Below are 18,935 nucleotides of genomic sequence, written 5' to 3'. Positions count from 1 at the left end.
ATCTCCCAGGGACTAGAGGTTTTGTTTTTGGTTCTCTCAAACAATTCGTTCTACCTTGTTTGTTTGCAAATGATCATTTCATTGGAATTATGTTCATGGAAACTTCTGCTTTTTTGTTTTCACCACCTCACAACCTCATTCTTTTTTCCTTTTGCAACACATCTCTAATCTCTCGATCCTTCTTGCTCGTGTGACTTCAATGAGCTTTTCCCCAATGACAATCCCTTTAACCACTCACCTAGCCTTTCCTTCAATTTTGCTCATTTCCAATTACTTGACTCCAAGGATCTAAATTTACTTGGTCAAACCACAAAAGGCACCTCATCTTACTCTTGAAACTCTTGATGAGCCTTTCCCCCAAACTTTCAAATCGATTTCCTAACCTTAGGTTTCTTTTCCCTGTTGTCCGATCACTCCCCCTTCTCATAAATACAATTTTCTTCCCCACGAACTCTTTCATTTTCAAAGCTTTTCCCTTTTTCAATGATGTGTCTTCTTCTCTCTTTTTTCTAATCTTCTCTCTCCAATTTTCTTCGTAGTTGGAATGCTAACAAAATTGGTAACATTAACTCCTTATGTGAAAGACTTGTATTGGAATTGGCTGCTATTGAACGTGCATGAATCCAACTTCTTTATATCATCAAAAGTTGATTGGTTCATTGGATTTTGATGCTCAAGAATCCTTTTGGTTTGAAATCCAGACCCGTTTTTTCATGAGCATCCAAATTTTACCATATGTTGCTGATACTGTGGTGTGGAGATTTTCTCTTGTGGGACTTTTTCCCCTTCTTTCTCTTTTTCTTTATATACCTTCCTCCTATCCTCCCTCCTTGTGAGATGTTGTTCTTTCTTGTCTTGCTGATCTTTTCTCCCCCCTTTTGATGATCCAAAACTTTTTCTCAATGGGGCTCTGCCCCTGTTTTTTTCCTTTTCTCCTTTTCCTTATTTGATGTGCTTTTTTCTTTTTTCACTCTGCTTCCTCCCCTCTATCCCCTTTGTTTTATTCCAAAATGATCATGCTCTTTCCATTTTCCAATCTTTCTGTCTCTTATAAAATTCTAGCTCCGCTCAGATTGCTGTTGATAAATCATCCCTTTCCCCTTTTCCCTCTTTCCTTTTTCTTTCTGGTCTTTTTCCTTGTTTTCAGCATCTTTTTTCCTTTTTAATGCCTGTTTTTCCTTTTTTCTTTATTCTACCCTATTTCCACTTCTTTTTCTATCAAATTATGTCCCTTTCTTTTTTGTGGTTCACTTCCCTAGCCCTTCTTTTTTTTTTTTTCTCTTTCTGAAATGCATTCCATGGTATTAAAATTGCCCGCTTGGCACCGAAAGTACTCATCTGTTCTTTGCTGATGACACCTTCATCTTTTGTCGTGCCTCTTTAGATGATATTTGTGTGATCAAATCTGTTCTAGATATTTTTGGACTAATTACTGGACAGGTGATCAATCTGGATAAAAGTGAGGCTTTCTTCAGCAAAAACACACAACCTGCGATGAAGGAACAAATCTTGAATGTTTTAGGAATAAAGGATATGGGCAAGAATTCTACCTACTTAGGCAGCCCTCTTTTCTATGGGAAGACAAGGTCAGAAAGTTTCGATCCTGTCTTGGTTAAGCTGAAATCAAAACTAGCAGGGTGGAAAGCGCACTCTCTTTCGTTTGCAGGGAGAGCGATCATGGTTCAATCTGTAATGCAAGCAGTGCCAATCTACCATATGCAGTATATCCTGTTTCCGAAGAAGGTGTGTAAAACAATGGATTCAATTTGCCAAAAATTCTGGCTAGGCAAAGTGGATAAAGGTAAGAATTTTTCACTTATTTCTTGGGATAAGTGTTGTCTCCCTAAAACCATGGGGGGGGGATTAGGTCTTAAGCGAATGGAGCTTATGAATAAAGCACTTCTGCTTAAACTTGGTTGGAGACTTTTAACGGAGCAATCCTCGATCTGGGCAAAGTGTTTTAAGGCAAAATATTTCCCCCATACTTCATTATTTGACCCAAAGGTGGGGAAAAGGAACGGTTCAATTATATGGAATAGCGTTCGATCTACTATTCCGAACCTTAGAAACTTAATAATTAGATCGGTGGGGAATGGGGAAGAAACCTCTTTTTGGTTTGATCCATGGATAACCAATAAAGATGACCATGTTGTGGGCGATTTTAACATACATGTTGCGCCCTACAAGGCTTCAGTGGCAGATGTGGCTAACATGAGAGGTAGTTCTGATGATGAAATTTCACTTACTCTTGATCCTTTGGTGGTATCTTCATTAAACTCTCTTTTGCTTAACTCCCAACAGGATTCCTGGAAGTTAAATTTTTCTCCTGCACAGCAATTGTCTACTAAATTAGCATATCAACAACTGCTCCTTAATTCTAATCTTTCACCTGTATCTTGTCTGACTAAAAGATGGTGGATGTTTTTATGGAAACTTAAGATTCATCCAAGATTTATTAACTTTTTGTGGCGACTTATGCATGCAGGAATCCCAGTTAATGCAATACTCGCCAGATGGAATCCAAATGCAGGTGGCTGTACGTTTTGTGGTCATAGCACGGAATCGAGTTGGCATCTATTTTTCACTTGTGAATGGTCAAGAAGGATCTGGGCAACGGGACCAATCGGGCTAAGAACAGAATTACTACCCTTCTCTAATATTTCTGATTTCTGTCTAGATTTGTTTTATAACTCACAACTTGCCAAACCTATGATAAGATGGTTAGTATCTGTTATAAGTATTACCTGTTTTAGTATGTTGCGAATGCGTAATGAAATAATTTTCAGAAAAATGGATGCGGACCCTATGAGAGTACTGAATTATATAAACAAGTGGTGTCAAGAACTACAGTTGCACCCACCTGGGGAAAGACATTGTAATCTACAGACCTCAATTTATAGGGGCCTGAGGGAAACTAATTTCTCTAGATTACAAGAATCAGTGGCCAACGACCTCACTATATTATTCTGTGCAGGAGTTGTGAATCACGAAACAAAGGAAACAGAATATCTTGGGGGCTAACGCGACAACGGAACATTGTCTACTGCTGGGTCGGCAAAGAGAAAGGAACCTCCTATGTTGCTACGATGGCTAAAGGGTTGGCCTCAGGAATGAGAATTGCACAAAATCAACACTTGAAGCCGGACGAAATCATAACAAATTGGGGACAGATCAAGGAGACTATACCTATCCCAAAGACTAGATGGCCTTTAGAAGCAATTGAAGACTTATTGATTCTTGCGCCTAAAATAGAAGGAGCTCAGATTATTACAAATAAGGATCATGAAATTTTAAAATCAGCGTATTTGCTTGCTTGTACAGTGCTAGATGAGACAACCCCATGGGACTGGAAGAATGTAATGTGTAATGTACCAAGATAGTTGTATTTTATTGTTTCGTATCAACAAAAAAAAAAAAAAAAGATTTTTTGTCAAATAGCTTTTAATTAGAAATGACATTTATACCCATTATTTTACCTTTAAAATTTTTTCTCAATATTGAAGGGGCCAATTAATGATATTTCACATGTGGGAAGAAAAATACTGAAAAAGAATCAAATAATTAATATAACTTTTTAAGGATCTGTTTAGTTACTGAGTCTGGAGATTTTAAATATCTAGAGATTTCAAATCTATATATGGAGTCCTGGTTCATAAAATTAACTGTTTGATGAGCCTGAATCTTTGGAATGAAACCTATAGATTTATCCTGAAAAAATATTTATGAAATCATGATTCAAATGTTTGACGTTTTAATAGTAGTGGTGAAATCTCTGGATTTCACCTCATATCCATAAATCTGCAGATTCATGTTTTTAGTGTAAAAAAATGAATCTCTAGATTTCATGAATCAATGGATTCACACAACCAAACAGGTATAAATCTCTCATTTGTGAATCCAAAGATTTGAAATCTCTGGATTCATGTAACCAAATAGGCCTTAAAAAATAGGGCATCCCCGGCCCCACTGTAGGTCCGACCCTATGACATGCATACTCTTTAGACCCTTACAGGTTCATCATCCTATCAAACACCCTTGACTCTCAATATCCAATTTAAAAATCTGCCGGAGCAGTTGGGTGTCAAACACGCAGTAGACATTGAAAGGTTCAAAGTCCACAGTCAGGATAGCAACACCTACAGGATGAACCTTCCTTCACGCCTATATTTTAAGTCTTAAAGACTTCCACACCAAGACTCAACAAACAACCAATGCCTTTATTGGACCAGGTGGGGTCAGATTTCTGGTTGGACCATCTGGTTTCCAACCGGTCCAACCAGTTAAGCAGCGGCAGAGGATCAAAGTCCAAATTTAAAACAGAGGTCTCAATGGTGGAAGTAAAAGTCTTCCTTCTATTTAGTAGAGTGCCACTATTAATATTCCAAGTTTTCCAACCAACTATATTATTTTAAGTATTATTACAAATATAAATGATTGATTATCCTTATTCTTCCACTCCATCCTTGTAAACCAATTATCATCACCACTGCCATCTCCACTCTGTTACTGCAATGTCTTCACCAGGGGAGTAAGAACTCTATCCTACTATACCAAGTGATTAATCTTTCAGTTTTGGCTTTTGGGCCAGTTTGATCAGCTCCTTTCTTGGTTTCTGCTGGTTGATGCTGTGATTATTTTGAGTGTTCCCTGATCAGAATGTTATTTCCTGGAAACCCTGTGACTGGAATGAGCTTTTGGTTCTGGGTTCTCAAAAATTTTCAGATATGCCAAGCTTGAAATTCTTTGCCTAATCTTCTTCTACCCATATTGGGTTATTTCTCCATTTTACTTCTAAGCAACAGTCAAACATCTAATGGCAGTTTCTTTATTTAATTTATGCCTGAGTTAATTATCCTTTATCATAATTGTTCATTCATTGATATTCTCCATCAGGGTTTTCTAGTTGTAGGCAAAGTAATTGATGGTTATTTGCTTCTAATGGTGGCTTTGATGTAACATGTTTAAATGATGTTCTTATACATTTATTTGTCTTCTGTTTCATTTTTTCTCAGATACTACCAATCTCTACCACCAGTAATCAAGACTTATGGGGTGCTCTGCCTGATGACATCCAGTGCTTATTATCTCCAGCTTATCGATCCTTGGAATCTCTCCTTGTCATATGAGAGTGTCTTCAAACGTCTACAGGTACAGTATGATGGCTACACTAGCATATGTCCCCTCATCCCATGTAATTAGACCATGATGTAATATAAATAAATTACAGTATAATTCTGAATTGGTATTCTTCAACTGTATTTACCTGCTTGATCATAATCTGCTCTCCCACTTGGTTTGATGAACAGATATGGAAGCTTATTACAAACTTCTTCTTCCTTGGCCCATTCTCAGTCTATTTTGCAGTGCGTCTTTTGATGCTGTAAGAAGATCTTATGACTCCTTTTGCATATACCATTTGAACTTCAAGTTCTAGTGAATATCTGAGATGATGATGCTTGTCCTCTGATTTGCAAGCAATTTGTCTCTCCATTTTATACAATTTGTTGTCTTTTTTACCATTATAAAGATTTAATTGTGCATGACTCTCTTTTCTTTCATCTGACACTCTTGAGGGTTGGGTTGAACTACATAGTGCTAGATATGGTGTTTTATTGGAGAAGGGACCTTTTGACAAAAGGACAGCAGATTTCCTGTATATGATGATCTTTGGAGCACTGTCTCTCCTGGTAAATCCAAACAAACTGGTCTTTTAGCTGCTTGGCTATGTATGCTACTACTGTTGCTTACATTCAAAGGACAATGACAAGAGTAACAAAGACTAACCCATGTTGCAGGTGATTGCTGCTGTTCCATTTCTGCATTCTTCCTTCATGGGAATTTCTTTGGTCTTTATGATTGTCTATGTTTGGAGCCGGGAGCACCCGAACGCACGAATCAGTATCTATGGTGTTGTGACATTGAAGGTGTGTTGTCCAGCCCCTGCCATTCCTCTATAATTTAAGTCAGCTTAGCAATAAACGTTTCTCCAATATGACACCAAGTAGGGGTAAGGCTACATATGTTTTGACACTCCTCAGGCCCTACAGTGGCTGATACACCTTCTAAGTAATCTAAATAATCTTTAGGGTTACCTTCTTTGTTAAGGAGCAAGTACCCAAACACAAGATGAACCCTTTTAAGTCTGTAGCTTGTCAATCTAGAACAGGGTAGCTTCCCCCTTCAATTTGATACTTTCAATCAGCAAGTTTCAGTGAACTTACTGAACTAACCAAGACTATTATCTAATGAAAGTGGAAGGCCTGTGTAAGGGAAAAGACATCTCTCATAAGATACTTAGCAGATGAGTTATCATCAGGCTTCATATCTGTTTGTGCAAAGTCATTAAAAGGCTTGATCTACCATTCTTGTGCTGTCTTTATGAGTCCAAAAGTGTCTAACATGTAGATTGCAGCAACTAATTGATCTGGCTTTGTAGGGTTTCTACCTTCCATGGGCAATGCTTGCACTGGATTTGATCTTCGGAAACCGTTTGATGCCCGATATCGACGGAATGTTTGTGGGTCATCTCTATTACTTCTTGACAGTGCTACATCCTCTTGCTGGAGGAAGAAACATTCTAAAGACTCCTCTCTGGGTGTATCCTTGCTATAGTACTTTACATTGCTTTTATGAAACCATGAATCCAAATTATCAAATTTTGGAGTATCTCTAACAAATGCTAGCTACCTGTTTTTATCATATCTAGAAGATAATTAGAACATAGAAGATCTACTATCATGAAATGTTACTATCCTTAACATGTTTGCAGTCATAAACTGGTTGTGTTCTGGGGTAAAGGAACCCAAATCAACAGTCCAGTGGAACCCAATCCTTCTGCCGGCGTTGCGTTCCGTGGAAAGAGTCATCGCCTTGGTGGCCGCTAGCTTGTTTAATTTTGAGGTTAATCTACAAGACATCTTATGCTCATCAGTTTGATTTCAATCTACAAAAACCCATCCATCTCTCACATTTGTATCAGATCCTACTCTATATAATCTCTCTAAGTGTTGGAAGTCATTAATTATAAGACGATGTTTCTTTCTCTCTTAGGCAATGTTTGGATTTTCGAATTCGACCTGTCGGAGTCCTTAGATCACAAGACAATTAACATTTGATGATTAAGGAAATTCCTAAAGAGTCATGAGTGAAGGCTTTGGGTGTTTGTTGTGGCACTCTCTCTCTTGATAATTTGATTCAAAATGCCCAATGATGTCCTTAAATATGAAATTGATATGAAACTAATAAGAAACTTCAGGATCATGCATGCCTAGAGTAACCATCTCACACATAAGTGATAAAACCATCAACAAAAAAAATAAGAATTTCAAATTAAGTTGAAATGGATGTATGGAGTAATATTTGTGAGGCCCATAATGAAAATGGGCTCTAGGCATATTCTGGATGAGACATATTCTTGGAGAATAATTGGGCCTCAATCAGGCCACACTTAAAACCAAATGGACCATAATTTAAACGTAAGGGGCGGCTTCGCCGCTGACCACGAAGGTATTCAAACTCTAATCTCCTATATAGAACCATTGACTATATCTTATTGTTTCGATTGGTTTTAGGATTTAGATCGTCTATTGTCTACGTTCAATAAGGGTGGTGGTTTTTGTTTTTATGATCTTTGGATGAAGGCCGCATGGATTATTAAGATCCACACCATCAAATTTCAAACAAGCATAAAATCACAATTTAAAGTCGTTAACTGCACGTGTGAAATCCTACGATATGGAAGTCTACCCTTCAATAATCCTTTTTTTTTACAAGGAAGATTTTACATTTATTATTATTATTTTCTTTGAGTACAAGGTAGTTTCTACGTATAGGGGGATTATTACATATATCAAGAGTCAAAGATTTCTTCGAGTTAAGTTTTCTTTTCTTGGGCACTTGGCCCCATTTTGTACCGAAAACAAAAAGAGGTTTGTTGGTATGACCAACCAAGCCATCCTTTTGATATCCTGCAATAATTCTTTGCTATCATATTGATATAGTTTTAAATCCTCCACCATCAATGATAGGATAAAAGTAACTTGAAACAAGTGATGGTTAGTGTTCTTATCCCTGAGATTAGGGTCCTAAGTCTCCAAGGTGGGATGTCCGCACAGCATGTGATATGGAATCGTCTCCTACTTTTATACGGGGATGATGGATCTAGATTCTACGACTACACTACAATATGAATAGCTTCCCAGTCCTAGTCTTAGGGGAAAAAGATAATTTTCATTTAGATCTCTTTAGGTTTGACACAAGTCATTTTTATTTATTGAGAAAAAAAAAGAAGGAATATTTTGCATTTTGCCTCTCCTACAATAAAAAATAATAAAAAAAAAACCACTAAAGACACACCATTAATGATACAATGGCTTTCACTATAGTTTAATCAGATAATGATAAGGGCATTTTTGTCATAAAAGTCATGTGGTTTGATCCATTCATTTGCAATGGATTCTAAAAGCAAACCATTTAAGGTTGCCAATGAATGATGAGGAAATAGGTATATCTTTTATTTATTTATTGGTAAAGAAGTATATCCTCTATTTTTATAAACCAAAAAAATGTTATCTTAATAAATTTTTTAATCAAAAAATGTTTCCGTTATTAGAATAATCAATGACATCATCTGTTATGACATCATAAGTTTCACCTTCTAAGGGACTTGTCAGATATTTATTGCTTCTTCTAGAAATTACTAAATTATTAATTTTTAGTATTATAAAAAAAAATAATCTTGATTAGGTACCACGGAAGAAGTTAAATCATTGTTCCCCTTCCAGTAAGAAGAAGACACTACTAAATTAGCAAGAAACACAACATTCCAATCTTTTCAGATTCTTTAAAACACGAATGTTTAGGTATTTTGATTCTAATCATATGAAATCTCTAATATATTGAGAAAAAAAAATGACATTAAAGATATAATATTACATATTTAATTTTTTAAAGTCAACCCTAATAAAGTATTTAATATTTTAATCTAAAATAAATAGTAGAAATCTAATGGTACCTTCTCTCGCACGTAGGGGGCAATCCAACTGTCAGAAGTCATGTGTCTAACTATGTAAATATAAAGTCAAGGTTTGACCAACTCAATTTACATGCATCTTGACTAGATCCTGACTAGATCCTCAAGGGTAATCATTATATCTTTAAAAAAAAAAATCATTATATATAATTTTAATATAAAGTATAGAAGGAATTCAAACTTTAACCTCATCTATGAGACATTGGTTTTCTGCCAACTAAGCAACTTTTTTTTTTTTTTTTGGTTTACCAACCCCGGTTTTCAAGGCTTTGCCCCGACTAATTCGGTGATCGACCCGAGTTGCACACCTGGCTGTAGTGGGTGAGTCTCCCAACAGAGATTTTTTGCATCCACAAGGTTTCGATATCGGAACCTTACTTAAGCGAACCAAACTGCTTACCACTTGGACCAACCACCGTTGGTAAGCAACCCCTTTAACGGATTTTTATTTGCGGCAGCAGTTGCCTGCTGCTGCCGACGGTCTCGATTGTGGCAGATCAACATAATTTGATCCAACGATTGAGATTCAGATGATGAGTGTTTACCTGTAAATATTGACTTTTTATGTTTACATTTTAAGTACTTAATTTTATCAATTTACAACTTCAAATCCCTCAGTTACCCGACCGAAAACTCTCTTTCTCATTTTGCCTTTTCACACCGACACAGATTGGAGTTAGTCTTCGTCCAGTGAGCGTAGTTGCAAGGTTCCCAGAAATTTCTTAATCAACAAGTGAAAGAGACATCAATCCTTCTCAAATAATTCGCGCCTTTGATCAAGAAGGTATTTCTACGTTCGATTTACTCTCCGGTTCCGGCGTAAAAGAAGACGTCCAAGTTTACCCTAACAGCACGAGGAAGAGTTGAGACTACAAGAGAACAGGTCGAGACTCAAGAGGCCGCAGTGCAGCAAACACAACTTTTGCGAGGGAAAGGGTTCTTTTCTTTGCAAATTCAATTGGGAGCAGGATTCCGAGAAGCTAGAGCCGCTCCAGTGAAATAACCTAAAATTTTGTTTCCGACCAAATGAAGCAGATTTGAAGTTTCGGTGTTCTTCCTCTTGTAATTTTATAAGATAATTTTCTCTGTTGCGTTTTGTCTTAAGATGGGTAAAGAAAGAGGAGAGACACAGAGAAGAATGATGGAGACAAGCTTTAAGCTTCAAGTTAGTGGTTTTTGCCAATTTCGTCCATGCAACACTAAATCCGCTTCCACCCATTAAAACTCTGGTGCACTGACGCCATTAACCCAGCAAATCTCTTCTCTTGGGGCTTAGGCATGCCCTATTGTTGTCAAATCTGATATGTGCACAGTGCACCGGAAACCAAGTCCACGCTTTTTTATCTCCTCCATTCCGGCGACTTTAACCTCCTCTTCACTTCTCCTTACTCCCCTTCCTTCTCCAATTCCAACACCGTCGCCGGAGACGCCGCTATCCCCACCGTCGCCTCTTTCGCCTCCACTCACTCCTTGGCATCCTAGCCATCGCCATCGAGGTTGAAGATGCCATCGCCGCCTTCAACACCAAAGGTCGCCCTCGTCGCAATACCTTCGTCTTCTTCAATATAACTCTTGTTCTTCTTCAATAGAACTCTGGCTTCTCGGAATCCTGCTCCCAAATGGCGTCGGTGTGAAAAGGCAAAATGAGAAAGAGAGTTTTGGGTGTCAGGGTAACTGAGGGATTTGAAGTTGTAAATTGATAAAATTAAGTACTAAAATGTAAACATAAGAAATCAATATTTACAGGTAAACCCTCCTCATCTGAATCCCAACCGTTGGATCAAATTTTGTTGATGTGGCACAGTCAAGACCGTCGGCAACAGCAGGCAGCTGCTGCCGCAAAAATAAAAATCCCCCTTTAACAACCAAGTCTTTGATCGTGTTAACTTTCATCTCCTATGTCAGTTAAAATATAAATTCACTCTTTTAATTATAAGTAATCAGGGTGTAGGGCTATTTTTAATTAATTTATTATTTTTTTATTTTTTTAGGGGAAGTACCTTGAATGAATGCTGGATTATCGAAAAATTGAGTTTTGTTGGTATCAATTTTTATTTTTATTTTTTGATAATTTTTCATTTTTAATGTGTGTTTAGTTTCTATTGTCGAACCTATTTTTAGGAGAAAATTATAGGCACCCACTCTTTTTTGAGTAAAATTAGTAATCACTCATTATTATGTCCAAAATTGCACTCACAAACAGAGATTGGAGTATTTTTGTAATTTCTCTACACAAAGGACATTTATGTAATTTAAGTTTTGAATAAGTTAATAAGGGTAAGATCATTTAGGTAATTTTACTACTTATTTAATACTAAAATTTAACTTGTAATTATGCATGTAGGTGTCATGTAATTTTTGAGATGATAGTGGGTGATCACTAGTTTCACCTATAGTTATTTATTTTGGATTCAAGAATTATTGGGATGGAGAATTATTTGAAATAATTCAATCAATCAAAATTTTTGGTTCGGTCAATAAAGCGGTAAAAAACATACATATTAAAATTCAAATTTGAGAATTATTCGTTTACTAAAAGAAAATTTGGGTAAAAAACTTGGATATTTAGTCGAGCAGTCGAGCAAATATTAAAGAAATTCGTCAATGCAGGGAATGGTAAGATCCATACTTCTCAGTGGAGAGGTCAAGAGTTTTGACCCTTGCGGATGACAAAGCTCCCCCCTTGAGACCAGATGAAAATTTAATTATTAAAATAGTCTATAGTTTATTAAAATCTTCTGTGTGGTTAAAGAAACTAAAAAGAAACTAAGTTTAAGGAAAATTAGTTATTCAGATAGTCAAAAGACTATTATTTATTACACAAATATAGTCTATAGTTTATTAAAATCTAAAACTAACATTGACACTCAAGAGAGAAGTTTTTTTTTTTTTGATATGAGGTTCATCCGGGCCAGCTTACGCGCACCACGATTACATCCTCAAGAGAGAAGTTAATCATACAGAATACAAAACCTCTCGATTTCATCCGTCGTTTTCAAGTTAAGAATCTCAATCAATCTCTAGATGGAAGAATCGCAGAAAAACTTATGAGTGTGTTGAAATTGTTTGCAAAAGGAATGTATAGAGAAAATTTATAGAAAAAAAAATAACACTTAACATGCTAGGAGTGAAAAATCAATGAGTTTTTGCCTCTTTTTTTTTTTTTTGTTATTAATCAGAATTATTCACATGTAATTCAGTTTCGGAAAGAATTAATGGTGAATTTTATTCATGTGAGTAAAAATCGAGAATTTTACTGACTCAATGGAAAAAAAAAAAAAACAAATTTGGAAGAATAAATCATATTATTTCTGAGAATTAAATAACTATGGTTTCACCCCAAAAATAGTGTGTGTTGTAATTTTCTCATTATGAGATTTTAGGCAAAAAATCATTCTTATCATTTTGAGCATGTGATCATATGACATGCATGAAACATAGAGTTTGGATTTGCCTAAATAAAAAGAAATTTTCTAGTTTACATAGTGGATTCTTAATATGTGTCCAATCTTAAAACAAGATTTTTTTAGTAGCAATAATTAATAATATTAAATTATATTTTAGTTAATTTACCTTTTTTTTTTTTATTAAATGATCTTATTTTGAGATTGTACACGTATTACTAATCCAACCATATAGGTTTAAAAATTTCCTCTCCATGTGAATAGAGGAACTAAATTTTAGAACACAACGATAACAACACCAGTTACTCTAAGATATCAGAAAAGCATATCCCTCCTTACTTATTTCTCTCTTAGATTCTTTAACTGGTTTTTGACCAGAATCAGCGACTAAGAATGGAGCAAGTCCACCCAATGGTTAGTTGGGATAAGATCTAGTCCTTGTTATTTTGGAACCAGTTGATAACTTGATATATAGTATTTTTTTGAAATATAAACAATAAATTACTTTTTTATTTTTTTAAAAGAATCTTTAAACCCAAAAGAATACAAAATTATAAAGAGAGTAGTAACCAAGATTCATTTGTTTCAAAATGAAACCCAAGCTTTCTAAATCCCTTTTATTGCAACTTCAATTACAAGGATTGGATTTTCCCAAAAACAAATTATTTTGGTAAAAAATTGGCAAGAATTAACAAACAAAACGTTATTAGAATCAACCCCTCATCTACTATTTTTAGCATCTAATATAGAATAATAGAAAATATCTTAATAGTAATTCCTGCATAAAACGATCTTTTAAGCGTGTCTTGTAAGCTAGCTGCAATGACACTATGGACCGAGAGAATTCGGATCACCACCCTGTCAAGGGATCATTCTGTGCTCCCCGACAGCTTTACCACCACAAATTCTGTGAGACCCACAGAGAAAAAATAATAATAAAAAAAAGAGATCCTATCACCCAACCCCTGGATCCCTTGTATTTATGGTGGTAAAGCCGTCGGGGAGCACAAAGTGCTCCCCCGACGGGTAGCTGATCCGGACTCAGACTGAGAGACCTAGGATGTGGGACAATTTGAACATTATTTAACTTGTAATTATTTATTAGTTCTTGTATTAAATAAATAAATAAAAAGACAAAACAAAAACAAAACGTTTTTTAAAAACCTTTAGAAACGTATATTTGGAATTTGGATTAGTAGGGAAGCATTAGATATATCCATGGCATTAAAAGTACAAATGGCCTGTTTGGTTACATGAATCCAAAGATTTGAAATTTTTGGATTCATAAATGCGAGATTTATATCCGTTTGATTGTGAAAATCTCTAGATTCATGAAATCCAAAGATTTATCGTTTTTGTTAAATTTACCATAAACATCTATACAGAACCCAAAATTTAACATGGTTCGGCATTCATTGTGAAGCCTACCTCCACGGCAAGAAAACCCCAATCAATTTACATCTCGGGTGAGGTTTCATTATCTTTAAATAGAAATGAGTAAAAATTTTACAATAAGTTAAATTCTAACTCCCCCTCTCTGCTAGTCTCCTTATAGAGTTGGGAGACTAGCAAGTTTTACACTAAAAACATGAATCTATAGATTTTTGGGTGTGGAGATGAAATCCAAAGATTTCATCCCTACTGTACAAATGCTAAAACATTTGCGCATTTACAAAAATCACTGATTAATCCACAAAATTCATTACACATTCGATTAACCAAACAGTAAATTTTATAAATTATGACTCCATAGTTGAAATCTCTAGATATTTGAAATCTTCAGACTCATGTAACCAAACAAGCCCTAAAGCACTTTCATGAAGGAAAATTCATATGAGATTTGTGTCAAACAGATATATTTCATGAGTCAAAGACTCTGGATAAATCTTGATTCCAAATCAAAAGAAGAGAAAAAACTACCAAAAAAACTGTAGTTTTGCATACTAAAAGAGAAAAAAAAAAAAAAATTAAAAGAATGTTTTGCTATATTCATGTTGAAGCTGATTGATGTTTCTACCGAAAGAAAAGAAAAGAAAAAACTGCACTGATGTTTCTACTAAAGAAAGGTGCATTGATGTTGGCTTTGATTATTATTCTCAATCTCAGAAGAAACTTTAGAAAGTTGAAACTCTTATTCTACTTGGGTAATGGGAAATCAGAAAACACGAACATAACGTTTTAGTTTTTCGACTTTCTACCTCAATTTGAATTTAAACTAACGGTCACCTTGGGCAAGAATAATGTCCCCACGAAATGCTCGAGTTGATAAACGGGAATACTTCTTAATTATTCGATTATTCATGACTTTTATTGAATTTATAATCTTTTTTGGGGGTAACAAGAGATTTTTATGTATAGAGGATGTGATATTACATATGATGCAGAGTTAGAGAGACTAATAGGTGTGCTGATTTACTTGCAAGGCTTCTTAATGTTGAGCAAATAATTGCTTTTGATCCCCAAGGGGTGGCTCAGTGGGCAAAGCCCAACGTTTCCACGTAGGAGGTCAGAGTAAGAATCCCCTCGAGGCCAGGGGCGAAACCCTACCTATATTAATTATATAAAAAGCGCCTTAAGGATGTAGTCATGGTGCGCGCAAGCTGGCCCGGATGAACCTCATTTCCACAAAAAAAAAAATAAAATAATAATAATAATTGCTTTTGACCCTAAGATACTTGTTGACTGCCTTGCCCTCTTCGTTCATGAAGAAAGACAAGGTCGACAACATTTCTACAGAGTGTAACACCCCCTCTATTCAATTTAAGTCTCTCTTTTCTAAAAAAATAAAAAAAAAAATACTCTTTTCTAAAAAATAAAAAATAAAAAAATATTAAATATGGCGTCGGTAAGGGTCAAATTCACAACCAACCCTGCATTAGCAAAAATTATAGATTATGAAATTAACTTGTAATAATACAAAAATAATGGAAGAAAATAAAAAACAAAAGACTATTATACAACTTTAGACGGAGAGATCAACTAAATTAAAGGATAAAGCTAAGATTAGAAATCCCATTAATTAGAACGAAACATGGTCATGGTGTGGGTGAGAAGACTTGGATCTTTTTATCGCATGTACTTTTAGTTAAACATGCTTTTGTAAACAATATTTTCGAATGAGATTTACGACCAATTCATTCTTCAAAACTAAATAATTTATCAAATACAATTTAATTATTTTTTGTTCTAGACATGAAAACTCAGCAAATATTTTTTTGGGAGACATAGCAACCGCCTCTTCAGTAAATTTGCATTTGAAAATTATTAGGAAATAAATTGTATATTTCAATAGGAAAGAAAAGTTCAATCAAGTGGACAAAAAATATTTGGGTTCAAATTTAGATTGAAAAAGACCAAACATGTTGATATGATTTTTATATTTATAGTGTCTACTCAAGGTTATCAATCATTTAACTTACTAAAATAAATAAATATAATAAATACAAGTACAATAACTATGTGGGTAGTCGTGGATAGACTGACGAAGTCGGCGCATTTTATACCGATGAGATTACCTTCAACATAGACAAATTGGCGAGATTAAATGTGAAAAATATAGTGAGACTACATGGTGTGCAAGTTAGCATTATATCGGATCAAGACTTGAGATTCACTTCAAGATTCTGGAAAAGTTTGTAGAAAGCAATGGGTACTCAACTAAATTTGAGCATTGCTTACCATCCAAAGATTGATGGACAATCTTAGAGGACACTTCAGATTTTGGAAGATGTGCTTCGTACATGTGTGGTTGATATGAGTGAAAACTGGGATGAGCACTTAGCAATAGTGGAGTTCGCCACAACAACAGTTACCAGTCCACTATCAGTATGGCATTGTCAAGGCATTGTATGGACAGATATGTAGGACTCCTTTGTAATGGGATGAAGTTAGAGAGCGCAAAGTTTTGGGCTCTGAATTGATAGAATCCACGGGGCTATGGTTGATTTGATTAGGGAGAGAATCAAGACAGCTTTAGTCTAGACATAAATTTTATGTAGACAAGAGAGTGACAAATCATGAGTTTCAAGTAGTTGAGCGAGCTTTCTTAAAGGTATCGTTGACGAAGGCTGTAATGAGGTTCAACATTAACGGAAAGCTTAGTCCAAGATATATCGAGCCATTTGAGATTTTAGAGAGGACCAGTTGCATATTAGTTAGCACTTCCTACATCTTTATCTGGTGTGTATAATGTATTCTATATTTCTATGCTTTAACAATGCACAGAGAACTCAGAACACCTCCTACTGCAAGAGCCCAAAGGCTTGAGTGCGACCTCTCTTATGAAGAAGAACCTGTTGAAATTTTGGATTGCAAGGACAAGCAACTTGGGAACCGAACCATACCATTAGTGAAAATTCAATGGAAAAATCATACTTTGGAAGAAAAATCGTGGGAGAAAGAGGATAAAATGCAAGCAAAGTATCCCTACCTCTTTGGAGCCTCAGATAAGTCAAATTTCGTGAATGAAATTTCTTATAGAGGAGAGGATGTAAAATCCCCTAAATCCTAATCTGATAACCCATTGTTCATGTACACGAATCCAGAGTGCTAGCAGAAGATAACTTTAGAGCATTCAAGTTGAGATTGGGAGTTCGGAAGGGGAACCTATGGACTTGGACGAGGTGGGAAATGACCCAACCATCTTAATAGATTTTGAAAGGAGAGTGAAAGCCAACTCGAAAGGCTTAAAAATGAGATTTGGCATGCACATAAATCGATGCAAAAGATCCCAATGTCGAGGTAAAGTTTACCATCGAGTCATGCATGTTTAGAATTATTTGTCACTGATTTCTTCAAGGATCTTTTCATCCCTTGGGGAACCAATCACACACTTCTTTTGCTTCATCCCAAAAAAGGGAAAATGCATCTTCAGTGACTGACTTCTGACCTATTAGTTTGTGTAATGTAATTTATAAAATCTTAACAAAAACACTTGCTTTAAGGCTCAAACTCTATCCTACCCTTGTTCCTCTCCCCTCTTCATGGGCTTGTTCCAAACAGGCAAATCACCGAGAACATTTTTTTAGCCCATGAAATCTTCAATTTTATGAAGAAAACAAGAGGAAAAGTGGGATATGTGGTTCTATACCTGGATATGTCCAAAGCTTATGACAGAGTAGAGTGGAATGTCATCTCATCGCTCTTCAACTTTATGGGGTTTGATTCACATTGGTGAAACCTTGTCCATAAACTTATCAGTTCAACTTCTTTCTCTATCAAACTCAATAGGGTCCCATATGGTTGCTTTTCTAGCTCGAGAGGGCTTTGTTAGGGCTACCCCCTGAGCCCCTACCTTTTTCTTTTAATAATGGAGATCTTATCTTGCTTGCTCAACAAGTATATACCCCTAAATCTTTTTAGAAGAATTAAGATAGCACACACTACACTAGAGATCTCTCATTTATTCTTTGGAGATGATATTTTTCTTTTTTGCCAAGCAAAAGAGGAAAACATTCTCAAAAGAGGGAGGCTTAGGTTTGTAAAGAATGGAAGAATCAATTGTACTCTTTTGCTCAAGTTAGGCTGGAGACTACTCAATCAACTTGATTCATTGTGGGCTAAAATCTTCAAAGTGAAATACTTTCCTAGCACTAGTATTTTCAACCCAAAGGTTAGGAAAAAATAGGGATCTTGGCTTTTGAGAAGTAAATGCAACATTTTACTAGAATTGGAAAAAATGATCAAAAGGCAACTAGGGGATGGTAAGGATACATCATTCTCTTTTGACTCTTGGCTCCCTGAAGGTATAAGTGTAGCTAATAAATTCCAGAAGAAGGAAATTTGGGCACCTAGGACAATAGTGGTCGAGGTCGGTCAAGCCATCCAGGTCAATAGGGACTATCTCTCGAACTTTAATCTACCCATTAATATCTTAACCATGTCTTCTCTATCTTTTCCTTCTTCTCCTGATAAGTGGGTATCCAACATCTCCACAAATGGTGAGTTATCTGCCAAATTGGTGGGGTGAGCTTTGAGGAGAATGAAATACCCCCACAATGCCAATTGTTTCTTGCAACGGTGGAAATTCTTTTGGAAACTACCACTACATCCAAGATTTGTATCTTTTTTTTTGCGTCTACTAAATGCAAGATTACAAATTAAGTCCCATCTGTCCCGATGGAAGGAGATATAGTCTGTATGTGAGCTTTATGGAGATAAGACAGAGACTAAATAACATCTATTCATCTCATGCGAATGGACCAAAAGAATCTGGGTGGTAGAACCCCTAGGTTAGAGAATGGAACACATAGAGGAAGAATCTTTACTTCACCTCTACAATGCTCTCTTAACGGATGGACATCTAACAGGAACATGAGGCGGTGGTTTGTTTTTTTTTTCTTCTATTTTTAATATCACATGCTACTACTTATGGGTAGAAAAGAATGGAGTAACTTTTAATAAAGATAAACCCAACCCCCCACAATGTCTTGCATAAGTTAGCCATTTAGGTTAGAACACTTGAGTTGGATGCCGCAGTAAACAATAGTGCAGACATTTGT

The 18,935-nt window shown here is 35.7% G+C and overlaps 1 protein-coding gene across 1 annotated transcript; it reads left to right on the top strand.

Annotated features, from left to right (window-relative positions):
• Positions 1-4,426: 4,426 nt before the first annotated feature.
• On the top strand, positions 4,427-7,083 carry LOC149029402 (derlin-1.1-like). The gene is made up of 7 exons (XM_089150731.1): positions 4,427-4,528; positions 5,013-5,148; positions 5,307-5,380; positions 5,594-5,687; positions 5,796-5,924; positions 6,437-6,597; positions 6,770-7,083. The coding sequence occupies exons 1-7, from the start codon at positions 4,512-4,514 to the stop codon at positions 6,882-6,884; spliced, it is 726 nt and encodes a 241-aa protein (XP_089006857.1). The 5' UTR covers positions 4,427-4,511; the 3' UTR covers positions 6,885-7,083.
• The last annotated feature ends 11,852 nt before the right edge of the window (positions 7,084-18,935 follow it).

Source organism: Hakea prostrata, chromosome 1 (genome assembly GCF_041222555.1).
Source record: "Hakea prostrata isolate BN-2017 chromosome 1, UWA_Hpros_2, whole genome shotgun sequence".
NCBI lineage: Eukaryota > Viridiplantae > Streptophyta > Magnoliopsida > Proteales > Proteaceae > Hakea > Hakea prostrata.
This window is presented reverse-complemented; position numbering and strand designations above follow the sequence as displayed.